Source organism: Sylvia atricapilla, chromosome 5 (genome assembly GCF_009819655.1).
Source record: "Sylvia atricapilla isolate bSylAtr1 chromosome 5, bSylAtr1.pri, whole genome shotgun sequence".
Classification (NCBI taxonomy): domain Eukaryota; kingdom Metazoa; phylum Chordata; class Aves; order Passeriformes; family Sylviidae; genus Sylvia; species Sylvia atricapilla.
Genome location: NC_089144.1, coordinates 35,850,540 through 35,873,981, shown reverse-complemented (window position 1 = coordinate 35,873,981; position 23,442 = coordinate 35,850,540). Strand labels below are relative to the sequence as shown.

At 35.9% G+C, this 23,442-nt stretch overlaps 1 protein-coding gene across 1 annotated transcript in view; it reads right to left on the bottom strand.

Moving 5' to 3' along the window:
• TRHDE (thyrotropin releasing hormone degrading enzyme) overlaps positions 1-23,442 on the bottom strand; it is a 206,701-nt gene that overhangs the window by 109,778 nt on the left and 73,481 nt on the right. The window contains exons 4-5 of the mRNA XM_066319185.1: positions 15,317-15,471; positions 9,421-9,534 (exon numbers count right to left, since the gene is read on the bottom strand). Of these exons, the coding sequence (XP_066175282.1) occupies positions 9,421-9,534; positions 15,317-15,471 (269 nt within the window). The remainder of the gene's footprint in view (positions 1-9,420; positions 9,535-15,316; positions 15,472-23,442) is intronic.

Below are 23,442 nucleotides of genomic sequence, written 5' to 3'. Positions count from 1 at the left end.
AGAGCAGATTGGAGAAGAAGACTTAAATATTAACTCGAGGGAGGCAAAGATAGACTGCTGGTTGACAAGGGCCTGCAGCTTGAAGAGGCAACAAGAAGCAGAAATGCAGAAAGAAACAAAAAATGCCTTAATTATGTTGACAAAACACTACTTCAGCTCTTGAAGTCCTAATATCACATTAAGGGGAAAAGGTCAATATGTGTGACCAAACTGCTTATATTGATGGAAGAAGGGCTTTCTATTCCCTAGTTATTTTACCCTATGCATACAGTGGAATTGATCTGTTTTAACTGACACCTACAGGAGAAAAGAAACACTCAGGACAGAAATTGTAAAGGAAATCAATCTTGGAATGTGTTTAATGAGACCAGCAACATGATAGGTGTCAGGTTTGCAGCTACACATTGAAACAATGACAAAATGCTCTTCAAAATGACCCTTCCCTAAGGAAGTTCAACTGCAAGAAAAAAGCCAAGATTGTGATCTACCTGTGAGGAAAAGAGAGCTTCAGGTGAGTCTTGCAGCGTTGCTTGGAAAGTGTCAGTAGCCACGTGCAAGTGCAACACTAATACAGGGCCAGGGCTCTGAGCAGGAAGGGTATCACAGCAGCACAAGGTGAGTCTGAAATAAGGACAGAGCTGCTGCCACACAGATTTGTGACTTACTTTAAAGACAAAGAGGAAGGAATCTGTTCTACTCCCTAGGTTCCTACTATGCACTCGGAATTCCAACGCTTCGTCTCTTCTCCTCATAGCTTTCCTTGAACTGTGTATAGTCAAAGTCTGAGAAACCAAACCCGTGTTGAAAATAAAACACATGACAATTATTTTTGGTTGCTCTCTTTCTTATTCTTTAGAATGCTTCCAGATGCAGGGACTGAAGTGCTGTCATCAGACTAACATGTCTTTAAAATATCTATATTTTCTGATTATTCACAAATGTCTGTGGTCACTAGATTCAAGTATTTGTCTCTTCACAGGAGACCAGAAAGACCTTCTCTGCTTTGCACAAGATTTTCCTAAAGACTTTGTTTTTTCTGTGCTGTCTCCTCCTTAGCCAACACTCAAATTAAGCTTGTTCTTGGGAAAAAGAGAGATAGTGATCAGTCTTCATGTATAAATCTCCACCAGCATGCCCAGCATTTAACTAGTCTATCTCTAAATGGAAAGAAAGCAATTGTGGAAATAAGATTTTTGGCAAAAAAGACTGTACTTCCAAGAAACATTTACCTTCAAGAAAAAATTGTTGTGTCTAACAGAATAATAATGATGTAATGGAGAGGGGTTGCTGCTGGTCATTTTGCAATATCACACTGAGGTAAAATGTAAGAGTAAAAGTTACTATTATAATAATGTAATACTTAAAGACAGTCACATAAAAATAATTTTATTTAAAAAAATTGATATGAAATACTAGGGAAAAGAACTAAAATGAAAGAAAAAAGAAGGAATTAAAGATGCAGCATAATGAAAGCCCAAACTGGTAATTAGTGCGCAAAAGAGATCAAAGGCCTCAATATTAAAGGCATTGCCTTTGTTCTGGGACAGCCATTTGAACACTTTATGGACTGCGAAATCTACATGAATAAAGCTTAACATTGGTGTGCAAATCTGCAAATGACTTTCCTGACAAATTTTCTGAAAATACTGTCTCCACAAGAGCTTTACTAGCCATCAAGAATACAAAAAAGGTAAGTGATCTTTCACGCCTAAGAGAACAAGCATTTGCAAGACACAATATTTGGGTTTACAGGGAAAGTACACCCTATGGAAAAAGAAATAGGGGTAAATCTCGAAAGCAATTGAAGAACACCAGCATACACACTACCAGCCGTTGAGTTCTAACAATATATATTACAGGATGAAGCTTAACAAACCAGAGGAATATAGTCTACGAGGAAGTCTAAGGTTTGGTAAAATACATTAAGGCCAGATAAGATCCACTGAGAGCCAAAATCAAGTTCTTTCTGTCTACATGCTTACAAATCCTAAATTGTCATAGCACAGGAAGTCTCCTAAGTACTTGCAAATGAAAGCAATGTTTCTTTCTTACTTTCCAAGAGTAATCCTTTGTAAATACATTGAGCAATTTACAAACATTTTTTAAATTTACATCTCTGATGTGTGCTTCAGTTATGTGTATAATTTTCTGAAGGAGGCCCGCAACACATTCCACACTGAGCAGCTGCAAACATGTCACAGTTCCGTATCTACCTTCATAATCCTCTTTTCTGCATTTTCTGTCAAAGATGTTGCAAAATTTATTGAGAAATTTTCAGACTGACTGATAACTTTTATTGTTACGAAAGAAGGTAGATGTCCTAGGAGCTTATAGTTAAGGAAGACACCAGCAGGTTTAAGTACTGGGAAGGAGAATTATATATGTATTTTCTTTTCAATCATGACCTCCTTGCCTACACTGCCAAGCAGATGGATAGCTGATTTGGAGTTCTTAAGCAATTCTTCCAGCTACTTCAACTTCTGTTTCCTTTTTCTACGCTGTTTACTAGATATACAGCTTTGATTTGGTTGTACACCAGAGGCATTATGCCAAATGCATACCTACAGAATGAGAGGATGCAGTACAAAAATAGAGCATTAACAAAGGAAACAACACATACTGACCACTAACACTTCACAAAAAATGCCAATTTCACTCTCCAAGATCATGTTTTGCCACCATGTATGTAGTTGCCTCTACTGAAATAGTTATTAAGCAAACAGATGAACAGAGAGGTTCCCTCATACATTTGTCTTCAGAGCATTTTAAAATATTAGGCAACAGAGTATGAAGCTTATCCTCTAATTCAAACACCACAGAGGAAATCTGTAAGAAAAATCACCTCCATTCCAGAAACAGTAAATAAGACTTAAATGAAAAGTGGCTTTATGATGTGATTGGTATACTGAGTCAACTTCCAGCAACAACTGTCAGAGATTACCTTCCATGAAAATACTTTTCAGGTATTGCACATCTAGACGATGCTTCAACCTGAAAGTGATACGATTCAGCAAGTCCTGAAGGAACCAAACATGTTTTGCAAACACACCAAAAATTACTTACCAGTCTGTGCTCTAAGTAACTGCACACTGCCCCAACTTTAAAATAAAGTGGTAGTACATTCAGGATTGCTGAAAATTTGAGCAGCAGTCTTTCAGTTAAGAATGCCCTCAAAAATACAACTAAACTTTTCTATTGAATTTCCCATATCAATCACAGTTCCTGATGAAATGCATGTTCTTGTTTCAACAGGGCAACCCCGTAATGAGTCCTTACTTTGAGGCAAAAGTTTCTGCAAAGTTTCTATCTCATCTCTAATGAAGAGTCTACTGATTCAAAATTATGTAAAATTCAGCCAACTGAGTGAAGTGTTTTTTTGGAAACTAAAACTTCATCTAAACCCTGAACTCAGAAGGTCTGAACTCACATGACTCCAAAGCTCTCATCATAATGTCATTTAAACTGCTGTCTCAAGATGAGCAGAAAATGACATGAAGCTAGAAGAGACACTGACATTCTCCAAACCTATACTTAATCTCTTGAAAAAATGTTTCATCTAAAACATTGATATTCACTTATGTCTGATCTCTAACTGTTATGAAGTAACTGCTTAAAGTAAAGAATTCTCTATATTAATCTACTTTGACAGAGCATTAAAAAATGCAGACCTGTATTTAGGACAAAATTTTTTTTCCTAGTTATAAGCAAAATTTAGTATAATGATTTCTTACCTGGTATACTTAAAAAGAGCTAGTAATTAGGAAACAGAAGATATTGCACCTTACCTTTGCAATCTCTTTTTTTCCTGCCAAAGTCAATTATACATGAGATTCTAGTTAATTTTACACTGAAAGCTTCTCCCATAAGTGAGTTAAAACAAAAAAGTCCTACAAGGATTGACTTCACTGAGCAGCTACTGGAGGAAAAACACTCCATGCGGTATTAATTAAAGGCTTACTTTACACCAGCATGGGGAGCCTTTAACCAAAAAAGAAAAGATGAAAGTAGTTTTGAAAAACGAGAGGCTGAATCTCCCTCAATGCTGAGCCAGCATGATATTTATGTTGGGTTAGAAGGATCAAGCAGGCTATAGCTCAGGTCTGAAATGGCAAAATAATAATGAAATAAATCAAAAAGGTCTATATCTTAAGTCTACTTCAAAACTTATAATGATTTTCTGAGTTTTGTATGAGTCAAACAATGCCTTAGAAATCTTTACTGATGGAGGCAAATGCATTAGGAGGCATGTGAGGCGAAGCTCATTAAAGACATGCATGTGTCTAGTGGCTGAATTCACTCATTATCCCAGAGTCAATGAGAAAGATGGGCAGCTAAAATCATTTATCTATTTCTTACTTATTATAATACAGACATGTTGATATGCAACTTCATAGTTATTTTCAACTGTCTGTAGTAATGGCAGGATTGTCCAGACTGTGGAACCTAATTGTGTAAAGGATGCACAGCTCACTTAAGGAAGGAGGAAAGATACCCTTCTACTAAGGCACAAAGTTTTTAATTTAATACTAGGAAAAATTCGGTAAGATATGACCATCCTTAATTAAAAAAGTAGCAAGCAAGTAAGAAAGAGGGAAATCCTATTCCAAGGCATTAATGGATCTAGAAGGCATAGGATTCAAAGCTATTGCTGACGTGCTACACCAGCCAGTAAAGTTGTCAGCAAAGCTAACTTTTATATAATAAAGAAAAGGGAGAATGCAGCTGGGCTCTGTGAAATGCTTTCTCAGCACCAAGCCAGGTACTGACTGCTGAAGTATGTGATAGTCATTTGATGGATGTAAGGGCAAATTACATGCCAGTAATTCCTGCTGTCATAGTCTTTAAAATCTACCCCAATACCAGAGACATTCAAGGACAAACATGATGGTTCCTTCTACCAGAAAATAAGGATGGAAAAGACCAGCCAATGAATTACTGGATCTGCAAGCCTCAGCTGAATTCCTTCCTTTAAAAAGCCACATGCAAAGGACTTCAGGATATGAGAGAAACAAGCCAAGAGGACGACAGAACATACAGCTGCAAACAGGCTTCCGAAAGGAGGTAGGTCAGCATGGTAGACAAGAAAAGACAGAGCTCTGAAGTGGAAATTACCAGCATGTAGTTTTCCACTGTAATTTTCTCTTTTCTCTGATCCTAAAACCAGCAAAGACCCCTTCCACAGAGGTGAGACTACTTTGTATCAGTCATAAGATCTTACAGCTCAAGAACTCACATCCAGCTGTGGTTGCTTTTTGATGGCATGGAGAGACAACCATATGGTAAGCCTCTAATACAGAAATCTCATCCTTTTCTAAGTCATGAAATAGCAACAGCCAGGGAATTCACATGCAGATGACTATTCTGAGCACACATGATCAAGCAAAATTCTCTGATCTCAGAAACACCTTGCAAAACCAGCTTTTTTTTCTAAATCATCCTGACAACACAGAAACAACAGTTTAAACTTCCCAGACCTTTAAGAATGAGATCTACCACTAAGAAGTTGAGGCATTTCAGAATTTCCAAAAACTCTTAGTTTGGGGGGCAGGCCAGGCAAAAGGCTGAAATAGGAAGAATGGTGAATTCCTTCTCATGGCAAGTGTCTGATCACTGTACAGCAGAGAGAGCTTTCCTGCAAAATTAAATGTAGCTTCACCTTCACAAGGTAAAAAGTAATATGCAGGGACTTTTTTTAGCTAAAGGAAGGAAATGAGAATATATAGCTTTAATGTGAAGTGACTTAGCTTTGAAAAACAATATTAAGATAGTGAGATACCCATTAAGGATCTCAGCACAGAAAGCTTGTCTTCCTGTTTTAAAACTAGCAAAAATTAATTCCCTTCCTTGAGAAAGTTCTGATGTATTTTACATTAATTGCAATGGATAACAGACACCTCTATCAGAATGCCACTTCATTCTGTTACTCACCCAAAATTTTAATCGGAATAAGCTGAGTTGGAATGATCCCACAAGGATCATTGAGTCCAGCTCCTGGCCCTGGACAGGACCATCATTAAGAGTCACATCATGTGCCCAAGATCATTGTCCAAACACTTTTTCAACTCAGACAGGCCTGGTGCTGTGACCACTTCCCTGGGGAGCCTGTGCCAGCACCCAAACACCCTCTGGGTGAAGAACCTTTTTCTGATATCCAACCTAAACCTCTCTTGACACAACTTCAGGCCATTCCCTTGGGTCACTGGGCATCACAGAGAAGAGATCAGTGCCTGTCCCTCCTCTTCCCCTCACGAGGAAGTTGTAGACTGCCATGAGGTCCCCGCTCAGTCTGCTCTCCTCCCAGAGACAGGATAGCAAGGGTCTAATACAGACTGGATTTCCTTTCTCATTAAGATTATAAAAGCATAATGAAATATGGCAGTAAATTCTGCCTTCTGGACAACACAAATTCCAGACATCTGGAATGCTCAATAAAGTGTTGCAGCTCCACGGCAGTTGGAATTGTTACCCATTGATCTTTCCTGCTATAAAACAGCCTACAAAACAATTGAAGAAAAACTGATAAAGTCATAAATGGCAGGGGGAAGAAATATTTAACAAAGCTAAAGAACCTAGAAAAAAGGAAAAGCCAATAAATTGGTTTCAGACAAAAATCATGGATCCCTGTTTTGTGCAGAACTTGGTGCTGTTGGTTTAAGTAATAATGGGGTGAACATGCCTAACAGACAGCTCTTCTCAGGAGTCTCAGGTTCAGCCATATCAAGACTGTGAATGCCAGATAAGGTGGACACTGAAGAAAGCTCAGCTCTGCTAAAAGAGAAGCACCTTCAGACAAGCCATATCAAAACTTTAACGCTTTATAAGCCTCAAGGGTGAACACTTACGTGCCTGTAGCCTAAAAATATCCAAAAACTTAAAAAGGAAGCTGTGGATAGATCTCATTTTTTCAGATGTATACATATTGCTCAAGTTGTATTTTCAAACAAAAGTCCTTTTTCTGGAATGGACTACCAGTCTTCTGCTTCTACATTTCTCAAAAAAAGAATGTGACAAAAAGTCTTTAATAAGCTAAAAATAAGCTTATTTTGACATTTTAATCCATGAGCTTCTTCAGCAAACCTTCAAGGTTAACATTGCAGAACTTCAAGGGAAAGAAGTTAACTGTCTAACTTTCCCAATTCTTTAGAAATAAAGAGGATTTTAGTTCATCACTATTTTCCTGACACAGAGAGCTGTGGTAACATTTATCATACTTTTTTTTATTTATAATTAACAGGTATGAATTACTACTGACAAAACACCATCCAGAATGCTGGAATATTGCACTGCTTGGCCATGACAGAAAATAAGGTTTGTAGTTCTTGTTTTTGCAACTTGTTCTTCATCTTTCTCTTCTGAAAAACAGTAAGTTGCTTGAAACAGTTTCTCTTTTTATATATGACCATTTTAATTTTTTTTAGTTTACAAATGCCAGTAAATATGTTCAAACTGCAACTGCACTTCACAAAAATAACAAAATTTCCAGCAAGCCAAATTTCAGTAACTGCAACTTTTGCTTCCTCTTCCTACAATCTATGTAATAAACATGCTGAAACATGACAGTATTCATTCCTTCTCTGGTGTGCAAAAGAATAAAGCATATTTAACCCATTATGAGTTTCAGCTCATTTTCCAGTCATTTAAATACATCAATATGGTCATTTTTATATCAAAGGCCAAAGATATCCAATCCTTATGAGCAGTTTATGTCTCTCTTCTTTTTAATTTAAGGAAAATCTTGACAGATTAATGTTCTTTCAGGAACAGCAATAGTACTGTAGTTAATTCTAATTTATGCAGCACATTCCTGATTTCCCAGTTTAACTTGTTCAATCCAGTCTTCTTGCTTGTATTCTGCTAAGATGCCAAGATTTCAGATGATGGGCATGTTATTTGCGTAACAGTGAACATTATATTCATTCCCCAGAAATTTCAAGCAAATATACTATATTCCAAATGACTTCTAAAGCAAAGTTATTCTGAATTTGTTAGACTGATTATGTGAAGAACAAATGACTGATGATTTGAAGATAAAATTCTGTGTATAAATGTTGTCATCTATGACACTTCACTATGCTAAAATCACAAAGGCCTGCCAGATTTCATTGCATTCATAATTAGAATCATTACATTGTAATTCAGGTTGTGTTCTTTATAAAGATGAATAGAACGAGTTTTAATAAAGCCAAAGCCAAGCAAACCCAACAAGCCTACCTATGCAAGACAGTTGTCAGTTCAAATAAAGATCTGTTTCCTTTTTCATAATGCAATTATAAACCAAAATTGACACCTGAAAGAAAAAACTAAAATACTACAAAGAATTCAAATTTCACAAGAAGCATAACTAACTCAAGAGTAGTAACCTGTATACAACATTTTCTAAAAATTAGCTTGAATTTATAATTAAAGCACCTTCATTTTATTGCACACAAACATTTATGGGATAAGTACACTCAAGAAAACACATAGAAACGGAAGAAAAGAAAAATCAGACATTTGTTTTTAAGAGTTTAAGCAAAACATCCAAGCCCCAACAAATCTGTCTGTCAGACAATCATGATCTATAATAAATATTCTGCCACATAATTAAACATTTATAAGCACAAAAGGTTAGCAAACATAAACATGCCTCCAATGGACAATAAAATCTCTACAGGAAACTTCAATGTGGTCTCATATATGAGTTCCTTGTACTGAGATGTCATCTCTCTTATTTTTCATATAAATATAATATAGCTAGACTACAGGAATTCATATAAATTGGGACCTGTCTAGGTACAATATGGTATAACAGAAGGACTCTAAAATAATACCCCAGCATGGAATTTCTAGTTCCCTTAGAGAGCTCCCGTATTTGCACACTGGTTGAAAAAGCATGTCCAACTGTGTATGGCTAGAAACCATAACAAAACACAAATTCTCAAATTATGTAACCCATGATAATTTAGATTTACTCTAGATATCCAAACAATATCAGGAAGATAAAAAAATAAAAATATTTAGGGAGAGAAGAACAGAATACTGTAAGAAAAAATATGTTCAGTTTTATAGAACGTTTTAGCCAAATATTTCTTTCTCATTTATCTTATGGATAAAATTCAATATTCTCAATGTTTTAAAAAATAGTCCATGTTAAATCATAACTGCTTTAATCCAAAATATTTTTAAGCAGAAAGACAGTAGCTATTTTAATTCTGGGTTACGACAGACATGATATTATTTCTTTTGAAATAAATTGCAGATCACACTTTTGGAATGCTGTCCAATTATTTCACACTAAGTGATTTTGCTTCATTCAACATCTGATATTTGCATGCATCATTCGGTATTTTTCAGCAGTTCCTGTCCATAACAGAGGCAGGAGTCTAACAGCAAAGCAACTTTTTGGTGGAGTCTCCACATTACAATATAGAACTGACTTACCATGTTCCACCCTGGGTAGAGGTAGTCTGTCCCAACAAATTCAAAATAGTGAGCAAAACCTTCTTTCAACCACACATCCTCCCACCAAACTGGAGTCACAAGGTCACCAAACCACTGGAAAAACAAAAAGGTTCAAATGAACAACTTTAACAACCTTTAGGAAACCATGTTTGCATATATTTCACCTAGACAAATACAGTCTGCATGTGTATTAATGAAACAGTAGTATTTACCATGCACTGAAACTCACTAACTGTATTTTTCCTGTGCCAATTAATTCAACATTACGGGATGCACAAGTTAATGAAGTAAAACATTAGAAAAGAACAAGAGGAGCAAAAGAAACATTGAGGACAGTATTCACAATGTCAACTTTAGTTCTCTGAAGTAGATGCTCACCTACATTTAACAGACTAGCATATATACTGGACAGAAAAAGGCTTTTAACTCAAGTAATCTGATCCATTACATGGAAACTTCATGATGTGTGAATATTGAAAAATATATATGTGAGAATGGGAACAGATTCTCCATCCCAGACCTAAATTTTAGCATTTCTTTCTCCCCACTCTCTGCCCGCTAATACTAAGGATGCTCCTCTCCTTAACAGGTTTCTTACAGAAAGCAGCTTTACACAATAATGCCACTTCTTTGGGTAAGACTCAGATGCATTAAAGCAGGTAGTTGTAGCCATTTAGAGAAGATAATAGGCTATGTGAGATACCCACGAAGGCCTAGGAAGTTTCATACATGACTTACAGGACATCTGCAGCCTTCACAAACAGCAACCAGAAGCAGAGGTACCTGAAATGGCACAGCCCACTTCATATATGCAAAGGAACTCAACCTGAGCTGCCTGCCTTTCTCATTTCCTCCAGATGATTCTTCAACATCCTCACTGACTTCAATCTAATTTAGCAAGGATAGAAATCTCAGGGACCACTAAACTCCATAAACTCCACAAGAAAATAAAGATCATCAACTGAAAAGAGGAGAAGAGTCTGAGCTGAGGGCAAGGCAAGAACACAACCATTACATACTCTGCTCACTAAGACCTCAGCAGACACAAATCTCACAGTATAGAACATGTAGGTGTCAGAGGGATTTCACACAGAGCAGGGATGATCATTGGAAGACAGACAAGGACAACAATTCATAAGAAATCAGATGTCATATATTCATCTGCTGATGTATGACTCTGTTTAAATGATTATTTTAACTATTTAAATAATTGTTATGTGTAATCTGAATAACATTACATCAGTGGTAAGAACAGAAACTTCAACAGTATTATGAAAACCTATTACTCTCTGTAGCCTCTCTTCCACCAAACAAACACCAAAACTTTAAGTAACATTATCTGCCAGTTTTCTCTTAATATTTATAAAAATTAGTTATAATCAACAGAGAGAATTTTGAGCTTTCATGTGTAAACAAGCTCTAGAAATACAGAGAGGGAGCAGCAATTAGATATTCTAGAGAGAAAGACTCAGGTCAGAGCAGAGGAATTGATGCTGAACTGTAATGAGAGTGAGGAATGAATGAAAGCAGAGTTGGCCCATAAGCAGCTTGATCTCACAACAGCTGGCTTGTTTGAAGGCTTTGTCTGGGACCTGAATGAAAGATGTCACTTCTGTGCGTGTCTTTGTGGAGTGAGAATGACACCACAGAAGGATCAATGCCGCAGTGAGGATCAGTAGTGACGTGAACACTAGAGCTTCAAAAAACAGACTAGCAGCAAAGACCAGACTAGCTGGAAGATTACCAGACAGCCACATAAGGTTCAGCAAAAAGAATTCAAATGAAAAAAATTAAGAACATGGCAGTGATTGTCACAGCTTAAGAATTCTGAGAGAAAAGATGAGGTTGACAGAAGTCATATTTATACACTAAGTGAAACTAAACTTATTGCACACTGCGTATGCATAATATAGTTGAAGCCTATCAATAAATTAACTCTCTATAGGGCCACTGAACATAGATCCTGATCTTAAGAACATTTAACCTAAAAAATTAAGAAATGCTGGACATATATCCATATAGCTTATGCATTTTCAGAACTTGAAACAATAAAAAAAATATAACTTTCGTACACCAAGAAGTATTGAAGTTAAATTCATACTACAATAGGTTGCTTAAATGATTTCTAATGATTAACATAACTGCATACAGTTTATTTCCTGAATTGCAGGAGTACTACTGAACAAATATGAAACCAGTGGTAAAAAAAATTGTCATTTTGAACTATGACTGGCCAGAGAGATTTTAAAAAAACGAAGTTAGTAAAATTCATAATACCTCAATCTGTACTTTGAATTAATAACATTAATTCATGGTGCTACAAAAGCGAATTTCTTCTACTCCTCTGTGAGTTTTCTGGATTAATTTATTAATGATACAATTAAAACTCTTTGTTTAATTATCCACCTAAAGGATGTAATGTTTTAAAGGCATTAAACCAGTATGTGAAATCAATATGAAAATGTAAGGAATTTGCTTAACTACTTTTGAGCAATATCAGAGAGAGTTATGGATGTCAGAGACAGAGCAGTACCCAGAGGCTGTAAACAAGAAAGCCAAATTTTCCAGTAGAAAGGTGCTATTATCTTCCTAGTTACATGTCTCAAAGGAAAATTGGAAATATTTAATATCTTTAAGTAATTATTTATTTATTTGTGTGCTTGACTATAGGCTCTATCTGCTTGGAGTGAAGACCATCACTTCATTTTGAAAGGTATTGATCACATAAATTTCTCATCTCCCTAAGGTATTGTGTTAAACCTGATATGTAAAAAGTACTTAATTCACAGATACACTGAAAGGACACTCTTTCTGATACGGTTTTTTTTACAGATTATGTTTTTTTAAATGTTGATTTAGAAGTTTTTAATTTTCTTTCTGCTTTCATGCCTCTGTAACTCAATCTGTCACACCAAGTTTTGTGCTCAGGTGGGAAAACTATCACAAAAAATCATGATGCATAAATTCAAATAACTCTTTCTTCAAAGGCTGTAGGTGGAACTGATCTGTGATATGCAAATAAAACTGATGACTACCTTAACAGAATTATTTTAATAAATTATGGTAATTATTTCAAGCTATCAAATTAAGCTGGTAGAAATACACGTATTTTGACCAACTCACGGTTAGGAGCTCAGAACAAGCTTTTATGCCAAAACACACCTGGGATAAATTTTTTTTTAATTAACAGAAAAAAATTCCAAAAGAATACTTAAGATGAAATATCAAAAAAGAGACCCTACAAAATTACTGAATCAAGACTACCAAAGTTTTATGCATCTCTCCTAAAACAGGTACCTAAAATACCTGGCCAAACATGAAAAGTCAGCTGTGAAGAAACTGGACATGAAATCCTTTCTTACATGCTTTTTACTTATATTTTAGCAACCAGTGAATTCGGTTTTTTTGTAGTGCTGTCTCTCATTTTCTATCTGTCCTGAGCACTGTGCCAAGCACCAATACAGAGCAGGCTTGGTAATTACAATTTTTAAACAGTCAAATCTAAAGGCAACAATCTCTATTTTTAATATTAATCTGATTTCCAGAATCTTGGAAACAACATTAGCAAAGCAATTGGTGTGCTACTCTAAGTAGCAAGGCTCTCATACAGATCTTTTCACTACATACTCAGATATGTTCCATAAATCTTGAAGTCATGGGTTTAAAGTCAGTAAAAACCGGACAATGACATAATTCTTTTAAAAAATTATATTTTGGAAGAGCTACATTTCTCCTTCTTTGAAATCTAAAACAAAAAAATCTATAAATAAAAAGTAAAACTGGAGATGCAGAAGTGTGGATTCTAATTTTGCTTGCATGAGAGAGATTTTTGGTTATTTTTTATTATTCCATGGGTAACAGTGAGTGAAGGGGAAGAATATTCATCTGTCACCACAGGCTAACAGGTGACACAATGCACAGCAAAAGACAATGAAAAATGTTGTGAATAAATAACAATTAACCAGCAGAGGCAAGAGATCCTGGACCCAACTTGGTCTCGGTTCAGTACATTTTCAGCTCAAATAGTATTAGAGTTCCTTGACAGGTTCCTGAGTATGGTACAGTAAAAGTAGAAAAAAGGGGTAAATAAAGTCAGTGTGATTGAGGTGCTAGACAGTGATTTTTAGGTTATGTTTTCTGACTGTTTCTCCCTTTAAACTTTATTTGCAGGTAATAAATAATCCATATTCTGTGTGACCAAATTCTGCATCCAAAAAGTAGAAATAATGCTTCTTTAACCTTAATTTTTTCTATCTTGTGTAACTGACCAGTGAAACAGCTGAGCAAAGACCTAATCTGCATGGCACTGCAACAGAAACAGCAGCCAACAGGAATAGAGGAAGTTACTTTTAACTAAGCAAACAGCACGGGCAGCAATATTAACATGGACAGCAAGTAAACCTCCTCATCTGCAATTTTAAGATCACTTAAATGCACTTTATAGTCGTATTTCTACCCTAAAATAAATTCAGCTGTAAGTTTTGCCCTTTAGAGGATCACTTCATGATCCTCTAAAATTTCTAGAACAACACAAAAAGGCTTCAGTGTCTATAAGAATCAAATAAACTTGGTGAGTTAATGATGTGATAATTGCCCACATCTGAAATATAAATTGCTCTGGAAGCAAAGGAAATTATTAAAGCGGTGCAAAGAATAACTGGAAGTAATGAAACTACTTCAGAAAAAACAAGACTTAAGCTGAACACTTGGAGAAAGTTACTTACTATCATATATAAACAAAAGGTTTTAAGGGAAGCCATATAACCCTGTAATCAAGAGCACTAAACCCAACACTACAAACACATCACGTGGAAAATCTGACACTCACAGGAGCTGGGACTTGATGACCTAATGTATGTTTTCCACACGATTCCTATGGCACGGTAGTTTTTCTAACTGAACTGTGTACTAGTCTGTTGTACTACACAGTGAAGAGCTTATAGAAAAATCAGACAGATGATAGTATCAAGATCAAACCAGCAGTAACTTTCAATAAAAATTTCATGTTTTAGTTGAGGACTTCCTATTCACCGACCGATTTAATGCAAAATACAAACATGAACCAAACATTATTTTCAGGTTCATCTGGCAGAACGCCATTACAATGCCTCCCTTTTACACGGTACTTTTTATTTGCTGAAAGTGTTAAGAATTTGCATTGCCTTTAAAGAATACTGTGTAAAGTCACAGATGTAAGCCATGGTGATTACACAGTAGGATTTCATTCATTTTAACCTGAAGGCTATGATTATGCCTCTTATGAGTGTAAGAAAGCGTTTCCTGCCCCTGTAGCAAATTTCTTCAATAACATTTGCCTTCAATTCAATATTACTAACAGTTGTAATGTGTTTAGTTTGAGATAAGAAGATGGAAAAAACATAAAATAAATTGTAATATGGGTTCATTATTTTAAGTTTTCTTATTGACACAATAGTTTCTGTACACATAAAAATTCACTTATGCACCACTAGTGAACAGAGAGGGTCAATATCAAACTGGGAAAAAAAACTGAGAAAAAAAAGAGCATGGATATGTGTATATATGACACAAGACAAAGACTACTACTAAACTGACTTCAGCCAAAACATTTTTTGACATGAACCTGAAACAGCATGAATCTGCTATCAACACGTTTATTCTACATACCCATAACAAATATACTGACACACAAACACACAGAATATACTGCTACAGAAGACAGGGAAGCTGTTCATTGCTACCAATTTTCTCTACAAACCCCATTTTGAGTCTTCACAGTTTCTCGTTACAATAGAAATCACAACCATCCATGTGTACAATACAAATTCATTTTCAGTTCTGAAAATGAGTGCATGGTTTCTGACATTAAGATCAAATACATGAACAGCTTTAATACCTGATGACACAGCTCATGTACAATGACCATGGTGACATCCAGTAGGTATAAAATAGAAGAAATGCTTGGATCTAGCAGTATCCTTTGCTCCACGAAAACACTCAGTCCCCAGTTTTCCATAGCAGCATATGGATGCTTAGGCACAGCCAACAGATCTAGAAACAGAAATATATATATGTTAACTCCTTGTGGGAGCTACTATGCTGAAGATCTACTATAAGAAGGACCATAATCATCACTAAAAGCATTTTATATAACGTAAGTGGGGAATTTTTTTTTTTAAATCCCACAACAAAACAAAACAAAACAAACCCAAAACAAAAACTCGAAACAAACAAACAAACACACAAACACGAAAAACCCGCACCACAAAACCCAAAATACTCTCTTAATATTTCTTAGGAAACATTAATATTTATTTTTATCTTATGCCATTATCTGCTCACAAATTATTACCATGGTATTGATGTAATATAGTACTTGGTATTTCTAATTAAGCTTTCTATACAGAATCCAGCTTATTTACAACACCTTTACTTCTGGGTTTGATACTGCTTCTCCTGTTTATTATACCATATCAGCACATTAATACAGACTCTTACTACAAGTATTTTTTTATCTTTTCATTAAAGCAATCCCTTTATGAACATCTTACACATCAAACTGTACGTAATGACTGATGTTTAGGGGTGCACTGAAGAAATACTGTTTCATAACATCAAGAAAAATGGCAAACTGTTCAGAATCCCCAGTTCTTACTAAACAAGGCATCTTTCAGTGTGCAGTGCTGCTAGCACACATCCTCTGTGAGCAAGACTGCTGACAGCCACCTCTCAACACTGCCAGCTGGACCAATGAAACCATATACAACTTAAGGAACCTTACTTCAGTTTTGTATTCAAACTTGTATTTCTCACTTTGTATTCAGTAAGAGCAAAAATATTAGGAACAAGATAGGATGGTCTTTCAACAAGTGAAAAAAAAAAGGCAGCAAGGAATCTCTCCCAGTGGCATGAGGTTGAACAGTTCAATACTACAGCACATGTCTTAGAAAAATCTTATTGCAGAAGACTGAACAGGAACTAGATTGACAACCAATCTAGAAAGAAATCTAAAATTACAGTAAATTTCCATAGGGAATGAACCAATACACAAGTCTGCTTCAAAACAAAAAACATCTGAAAGAGCCCAGAAACAACTTACTTCTCTATTAGAAGCCCAGTAGAACCCATGTACAAATCAGACAGAATTTTGGAAGCTACAGTGTGACATCAGCATGGTGCTCCCTCCAGTCAAACTAATTAGCCGGACTTCTCAATTAATTAGCCTGGCTGCCTCTCTCATTTCCCTCTACTACTTCTGCTTCCAAAGCTAGTTCACTGGCAGTTATCACAAGTCTGTCTAGGTGGTCCTTCACTGGGTGACTTCCTAACATGATTAAGAGACATTCTGACCTAATTATTCTAAATAATACTTTAAATTGTATTGCAGCACTGACACCTCTCCTACGTTGTCTGTTTTGGCTTGCCGATGAATGTAATGGAATTGGCTTGGAGAACAAACAGACTGCAGGAGCTCTACTCCAGGATTCATAGGAAGTTGCCACTGAAATACTGGGAAATGAGAATTTGGGTATATTCTGGCATTCCTTAAAAGGACCTGCTTCAAGAAGCATAAAAATACCAGCCTCCTAGTGAATTCAAGGCAAGTCTAGCAGCTACTTCCAAATGCAAGCAGAAAATACCAAATCACAGAGACACACTTCAAATGCTAAAGAACAAATATTTTATAGATAAGCAAACACTAGAACATGAGCCTAATTAAAGAAAATAAAGTAAAAATCCAAAACATGGTGTTCAAGATTAGGCATGTGAGTAAATTCAAAACTACATGCTTTCCTTTTCTTCTTCAGCGGAAGCTTGAACTGTTCCACTTTTTTAGAATAACTGCAATTTGTTACGAATGACATGCAAAATGAAAAGCCTCTGTCTGCTATACAAAGAAGGAACAGGGATGGAGAAAAAAAGAAGACAAACACATTACCGAGTGGAATCACTGAAGTTAACAGCAAGTTTTCATTAACATTAAATAGGGATCTCCCCCACTCTCAACTCTGTAAAGCAAGCCATAACTTCTACACCAATTAAACTTTCCTCCAGAAGGTGTCTTCAGAAGATGAATACTGTTCTTATCTACCCAAATTAAGTTTTCAGCATTTTCCTTCAAACACAGAACAGAACTAGCACAAAAGTAAGACCAGGTCTCTATTTTTCACTGATCCTTTCATCTCTTTATTCTCCTTTGGTTTGTTCTTTTTTTCCAGTCAAAAATGGATAGATTTTGTCAGTGTCATCCAGTAATAATCTGGAATAACTCCTGTGGAATTGGGAAACAAGGGTGAAGTCTCATACTAAACACACTTACAGGCTAATTATAGACTGTCTTTCACTATTTGTGTCATTGGTATTGCTTTGCTGGTTTGGACTGATACTTTACAGCACTGACACCCCAATAAAACCTTCCAATCTGATGGACAGATAACTGCCTTGCAGATAGGCAACCACAGAGGGATATTTTAAATCACATTCATCCAACACAGCCCCATTTCTCTGCAAGCCTGAAAAGTCCTTTCACGCACCGGCTACTGCTGAAAGGGCTTTTCTGAAGAGAAAAAACAAAACATATTAGATAGCCCTGTCAGTTTCCAGAATGCTAATCCCTGCAGGTGACATGAGCATAACCAATAATGTTGAGTGAATATGAGCACACTACCATTTTCCAGTACAGGGTCTGACACACTACACTTTAATGCCAAAGAGACTTCCTTAATCTCCACTGACTGACAGAATGGTCTGTGAAAATATTCATCATCACAAAATTATTTGCTACTTATTGTCCACATCTAAATTCTGAATATCCAACTCTCAATGTTAATTTTTCAGTGGCTGGCTTCAAAAAATTTTACTACCTTTAAATAAAATTCCAAACACATCTAGTTTTGTGGTAAAAGACACAATAATCTATATCTTTCTCTGGGGAGTAATAAACATTTAATTTCAGAGGAACAATGTGTGATGTTCAAGTCTCAACACGAGAATTTGTATTTCCCTGTTTATCACACCATTAGAGCCCTGAGCAAGGTATCCTGTGATCCTGGAGGTGACATCTGTTAAGGTTTTAGTGTCATTTTTAAGGTACAAAAGGAGGAGTGATAATGCACATTTTGATGGAAATATCATTCACACATATTACTGCATGAAACTGTTCTGCACTAACTGCAAAATGGGAACGATTGAATATATAACAGCTTGTGTACATGCCGCATCCAGTCACTCTGTACACTATTTAATTAAATTCTTTGTAAAGCACTTGTGAATGTTTGATTATGTGGATATTGCTGGGGAAATAGAAATGTGTGTTATAGCTTGCAGAGAATAATATCCTCATGCGTCATAAAACTGTTACTTGAGATTTCCTGATACAGCAGTGCAGAGTCCCGTGTAGTGCTGGAATAATAAAGGGTTTCCACCTCCTGGCCTTCACAGAGACTAAATTCATGACCAACAAGTAAAAATTATACGGCTAAAATAAAATCACAAGACAAAGACGTGCTGGAGCTTCACACTTCCATGCTATTCTAGTACAATTATTTTAATACAAGGACAGTATTTGGGTTTTTAAAAAATCTATTTCTGTGTGACTTCTGTGAAAAAAGAAATTAAGTTACAAAAATTGTACATAGCTCAACAGCTTGTTTTATTTCCAAACACTTAATTAAGGCCTCATAATTATGTGAGCTTACATCAAAATATAATCCTCTGACATTATCAGCAATATCATCCTAGTGCAAAATACGAATCAGCAATTTCACACCTAAGTTGGTCACAAAGCAAATAAACATTTGATGGGGTCTCTTTATCTATGAACTTAAGTCTCTGTGCAATTTGCACAAATGATACTGTTTTTCAGTCTTTGCCACTCAGTCATGGTGTCTTCTCAATTCTGTTAAAAACTATTATATTCCCCAAAGCACAAACTGGGAGCATCACTTTTACTTTAAATGAGAGCAAGGTTAGAACAGAAAAGGATTAAATGCAAAATGATCCAGCTCTCTCAAGCAGAGTAGCATTAATTTGTCGGGCCTTTTCCCCCCCTTTACTCTTTTGCAAACATCAAAGCATCTCCTTCATCACTGTGATTCCATTATATTTAACCACTCCCATTTGAAGTTGGACAGGGATATTGGTATAATGCACACATCCACATTATACATATAAATATGAGTGCATGAATAAACACCAACAGACATCCACATCTATTAACATTATGTACTGCAATCTTATTTGTTTTAGCTGCTGGTTGTAATGTAACTAAGGGCGAGATACTCCAGAACATATGACAGTATTAAATTTCTAATACTCATGGTGGAAGTTAAAAAGCATTAAGCGGAAGAAAAACCCAAGATATATGAACTAATTCTGCAAATTTTCTGTTAGCATACATGAGAAGTCTCTGAAATAAATATCTAAGACCCCTGAAACACTGCAAGTTGTAAATGAGAACAGAGTGAGAGACAAGAATTTTCTGTCAAGCATCTTTACACATGTTTTCCTTAATAAATCCAGGAGGCATGTAGGGATAAACTGTTCACTCCATGAACTCCATGTGTTTCCCTTATAATTCCTATTTTTATTACAAAAATGGCACTACAAAAATAATTTGAATTTATCTATGTGCCTCTCACAATGTTATTTTCATTCATTTCTTCAGAAGCTTTCTTCAAGATACTGGTGCAGGTATCTTGCTCCCAGGATTTCCACTTTTCTGAAAACAAATTCAGTAAATTAAAGAGGAAGCATGGACTAGTATCAGTTTATTTAAGTCATGCCATAAGTATGTTTTTTGCCTTTTCCTCGTACTGCATAATGTAATTAATAGCTTTATTAAATCTCTCTAAAGGCCTTGTGCAATTTCGTAAACAAATGCTACTGTAGCAATAGAAAAAAAAATGTTTACCAGAAGGGTGTAGATTTCTGCCACTCAGATTCCTTAATCAAAGTAATTTGTTTTACTAAGTAGAAGATGCTTTCCTGTAGCACAATACCATTTTGTGATTTATGCAGATTTTAAGGAACAAGCCAAATACAAAAAGTGACAGAACTTATTAAAAAACATGAAGTCAAACAGTAGTTATTGTAAGAAACATCCAAATTTTCTACTGATAAAGAACTTCTGATAATGGTACTTAGAAGAAATATTGAAATTAGCTGTTGATTTTTTTTTTCTTTTGTGCACTGTTTGATTAGTATATGCCAGAGATGTTTGTTCTGGAAAACCAAGTGACTTCTTTATATGCTTTCATCCCCTTAAAAAGATATGAGAGGAAGGGAGGAGGGAGGCAGGAGAGCGACAGAATGGGATGACACACCAAAAAACCCAAACATCCCTGGGCTGGCAAAAGCTTTCTCAAGCCAATGTTTGCCTTGAGGCACTTTGAAACACTCTGTTTTCAGAAAACACTAAGTGTATGTTTCCTGAAAACTAAATCAATTCAGTATTTCTCTTTTGGCAGTTAGGAGCTAAATACCCTAAATTAGCTGTCTTTAAATCTAATAGTATTCTTCTGTCTTATCTCAGTACATGTAGAGTATTCAAATGCACAGAAGCCATAAAAAACCTGGATGACATCCCCACAGGAAATCTTTGATTAACGTTCCTGTTCAGCCAAACACTTATCCTGGTGCCCATCAGTTTTTATCTCCAGGATTACAGCACCACTGCCCTTCTGTAAGCTTGACACTTAACAACCCACACGGACGCTGGCCTGCAGAGTTAATGCAAAGGTCTCAAATTGTCTGCCATTATTCCGGTCAAATCCAATGGCTTGTTGCGGACCCTGAGGAGAAATCACTACCACACAGCAGTTTATTGCTGGGTTTTTTTATTGCTTCTTATTGCTGTACAAAGTATTACTTAACATTAACTGACATAAACAACGGATGGATTCTCAGAGTGTTTGATACATATAGCAGATGCTTCATGCAACATGAAGATTAGAGGATCCAAGAAGGAAAAAAAAATGTTGGAGAGAAAGTTCGGGAGGGTAGAGACAAAATATGCAGAAACACAGAAAAAAAACTTTGCTATGTTTTCAAGCAACTGAGCCTTGACACTGGGTGATAGCTAGTTTATTGTTTAAGAAAATAAAATAGAAATCTGCTGATTTTATTTGACATGCATATTATTAAATTTCTTTCAATTTTGATACCTCCAGTCCATAGATCATTGCTTTGTTATTTCAAAGTATATCAAATGATTCAATGTTAAAATGAAAAATGAATGCAATCGCCCATTGAGGATGAACTGTGCATCATCTAGGTTGTATTGATCTGCACAGGAACAATACCTTTCTTTTAAAATAATATCTGGACAGATCATTAAGAATTGCTGCACAGTATTAAACAAGGAAAAAAAAATCTTTCACGAAGTTTCCTTATAAATATAAACTTTTTTTCTCAGTTTCAGCCTTAGGTAGGAATTCAAACAGGGAGCTGTATGGCTCAAACCACGACACAGAGTGAAAAGAGCTCAGGTTTCTGTTACTCCAGGTAAAAGGGGTAGTATTGTCTATGCATCTTCTACAGCATATAAACAACAGACAAACAGAGAAAATACATTCCAACTCTCAACACCGAAATATCTGGAGAGAGGAAAAAACAAGAAATACTTCTGTTGCCTTCATAAATACTGTTTCTAACATAAATACTAAGAGCACTGACATGATGGAAAATTGCCAACAGCCATTTTCCTACCACCAGAGTTAATAGAGCATGAGGATTCTATGGCTGAAAACAGCACGACACTGATTACTGAGCACTATCAGTATGAATGCTGCTGCAAAGAAAATGATCAAGTGCCACTGCCATATTCCTTCTCTTTGCTGCAAAATCAAGGTGCAGGTACACAGGAAACTCCAAAAACTCCATTCTACTTAAGAGTAATAATGAGATTTTTTTTTTCCCCTGGCACACATTAAACTGATTTGCATCAGAGTAATAAAGAGATGGATACCTGCATAAGTAAAACACTCTATATACTAAGACTTACCTCTTTTATGTTTGCTTTAAAGTGAGATCACATTCATAGGTGATGGGCACAGTTTAACAGGCAAAGTAGAAATAGGAATTTTGGAAAGATACGTAGTTATTTAGCATTAGCAGTATCTTGTATTTCACCTGGAGATAAAATTACAATGTATCTAATCATATTCACTACATCTGAAGGCAATGTTTTTGTGGAGACTGCATCGATATATCTTCTATTCCAGAGTAGGATGAAGAAATGCAAATGAGTACTGGATAGCTCCTGAGATACTGTTTTTAGATCTTGCTGTGTATATTAAGTTCTAGAATAGAGTTTATCCTACATTCTTACGCAAATCCTTTTGATATAGTAGATCAGGATAAAACTTTACTATCTTAACACTAAAAATAGTAATCTATTCATCACTTTATTTACTAAATTATTTTAATAAAATAATTAGTATCGTTCTATGACTTATCACAATAAAAACCCATCATCTTAAACTCTAAAGAAATACAAATAACAGAGGACTCACTTTGTCCTCATGCAAGTTCAAAGTCTCTCCTTCCCACTCCTACCTAACCTAAGTCTTTCACAGAATCCATATTCACAAGAGGCTCAAATTACACCCTGATGAAGAATACAGAACTCCAAGATGCTTCCTGATGCATTAAGATTTCCTAGAGAGATTTAACTAAGTGAATTTACTACTTAACTCTGTTACTTATCAGCATGGACACAGCCTGCTAACCACGTGCTGTGCAGCTACTCATGACAGGTGAAAAAAATCACAATTAAAAAGCAGGTATGCAAGACTGTGATAGAAAAAAATCATGCCTTTGCACAGTTACCCTGTACTTCCCACAGTAAAATGCAGCATCAAGATCTGAACCACCAAGAAGCTCCACTTTGCTGCCGCAGGAGGCTGTGTGGTGGGCTCCACTCAGTACACACTCTGTTAAGCAGAGGCAGGCAGTAACACACCTCCAAATAAAGAGGGTCTTTTTTTAAGCGTCTAGGCTCAGACTTAACCCCACATGGTT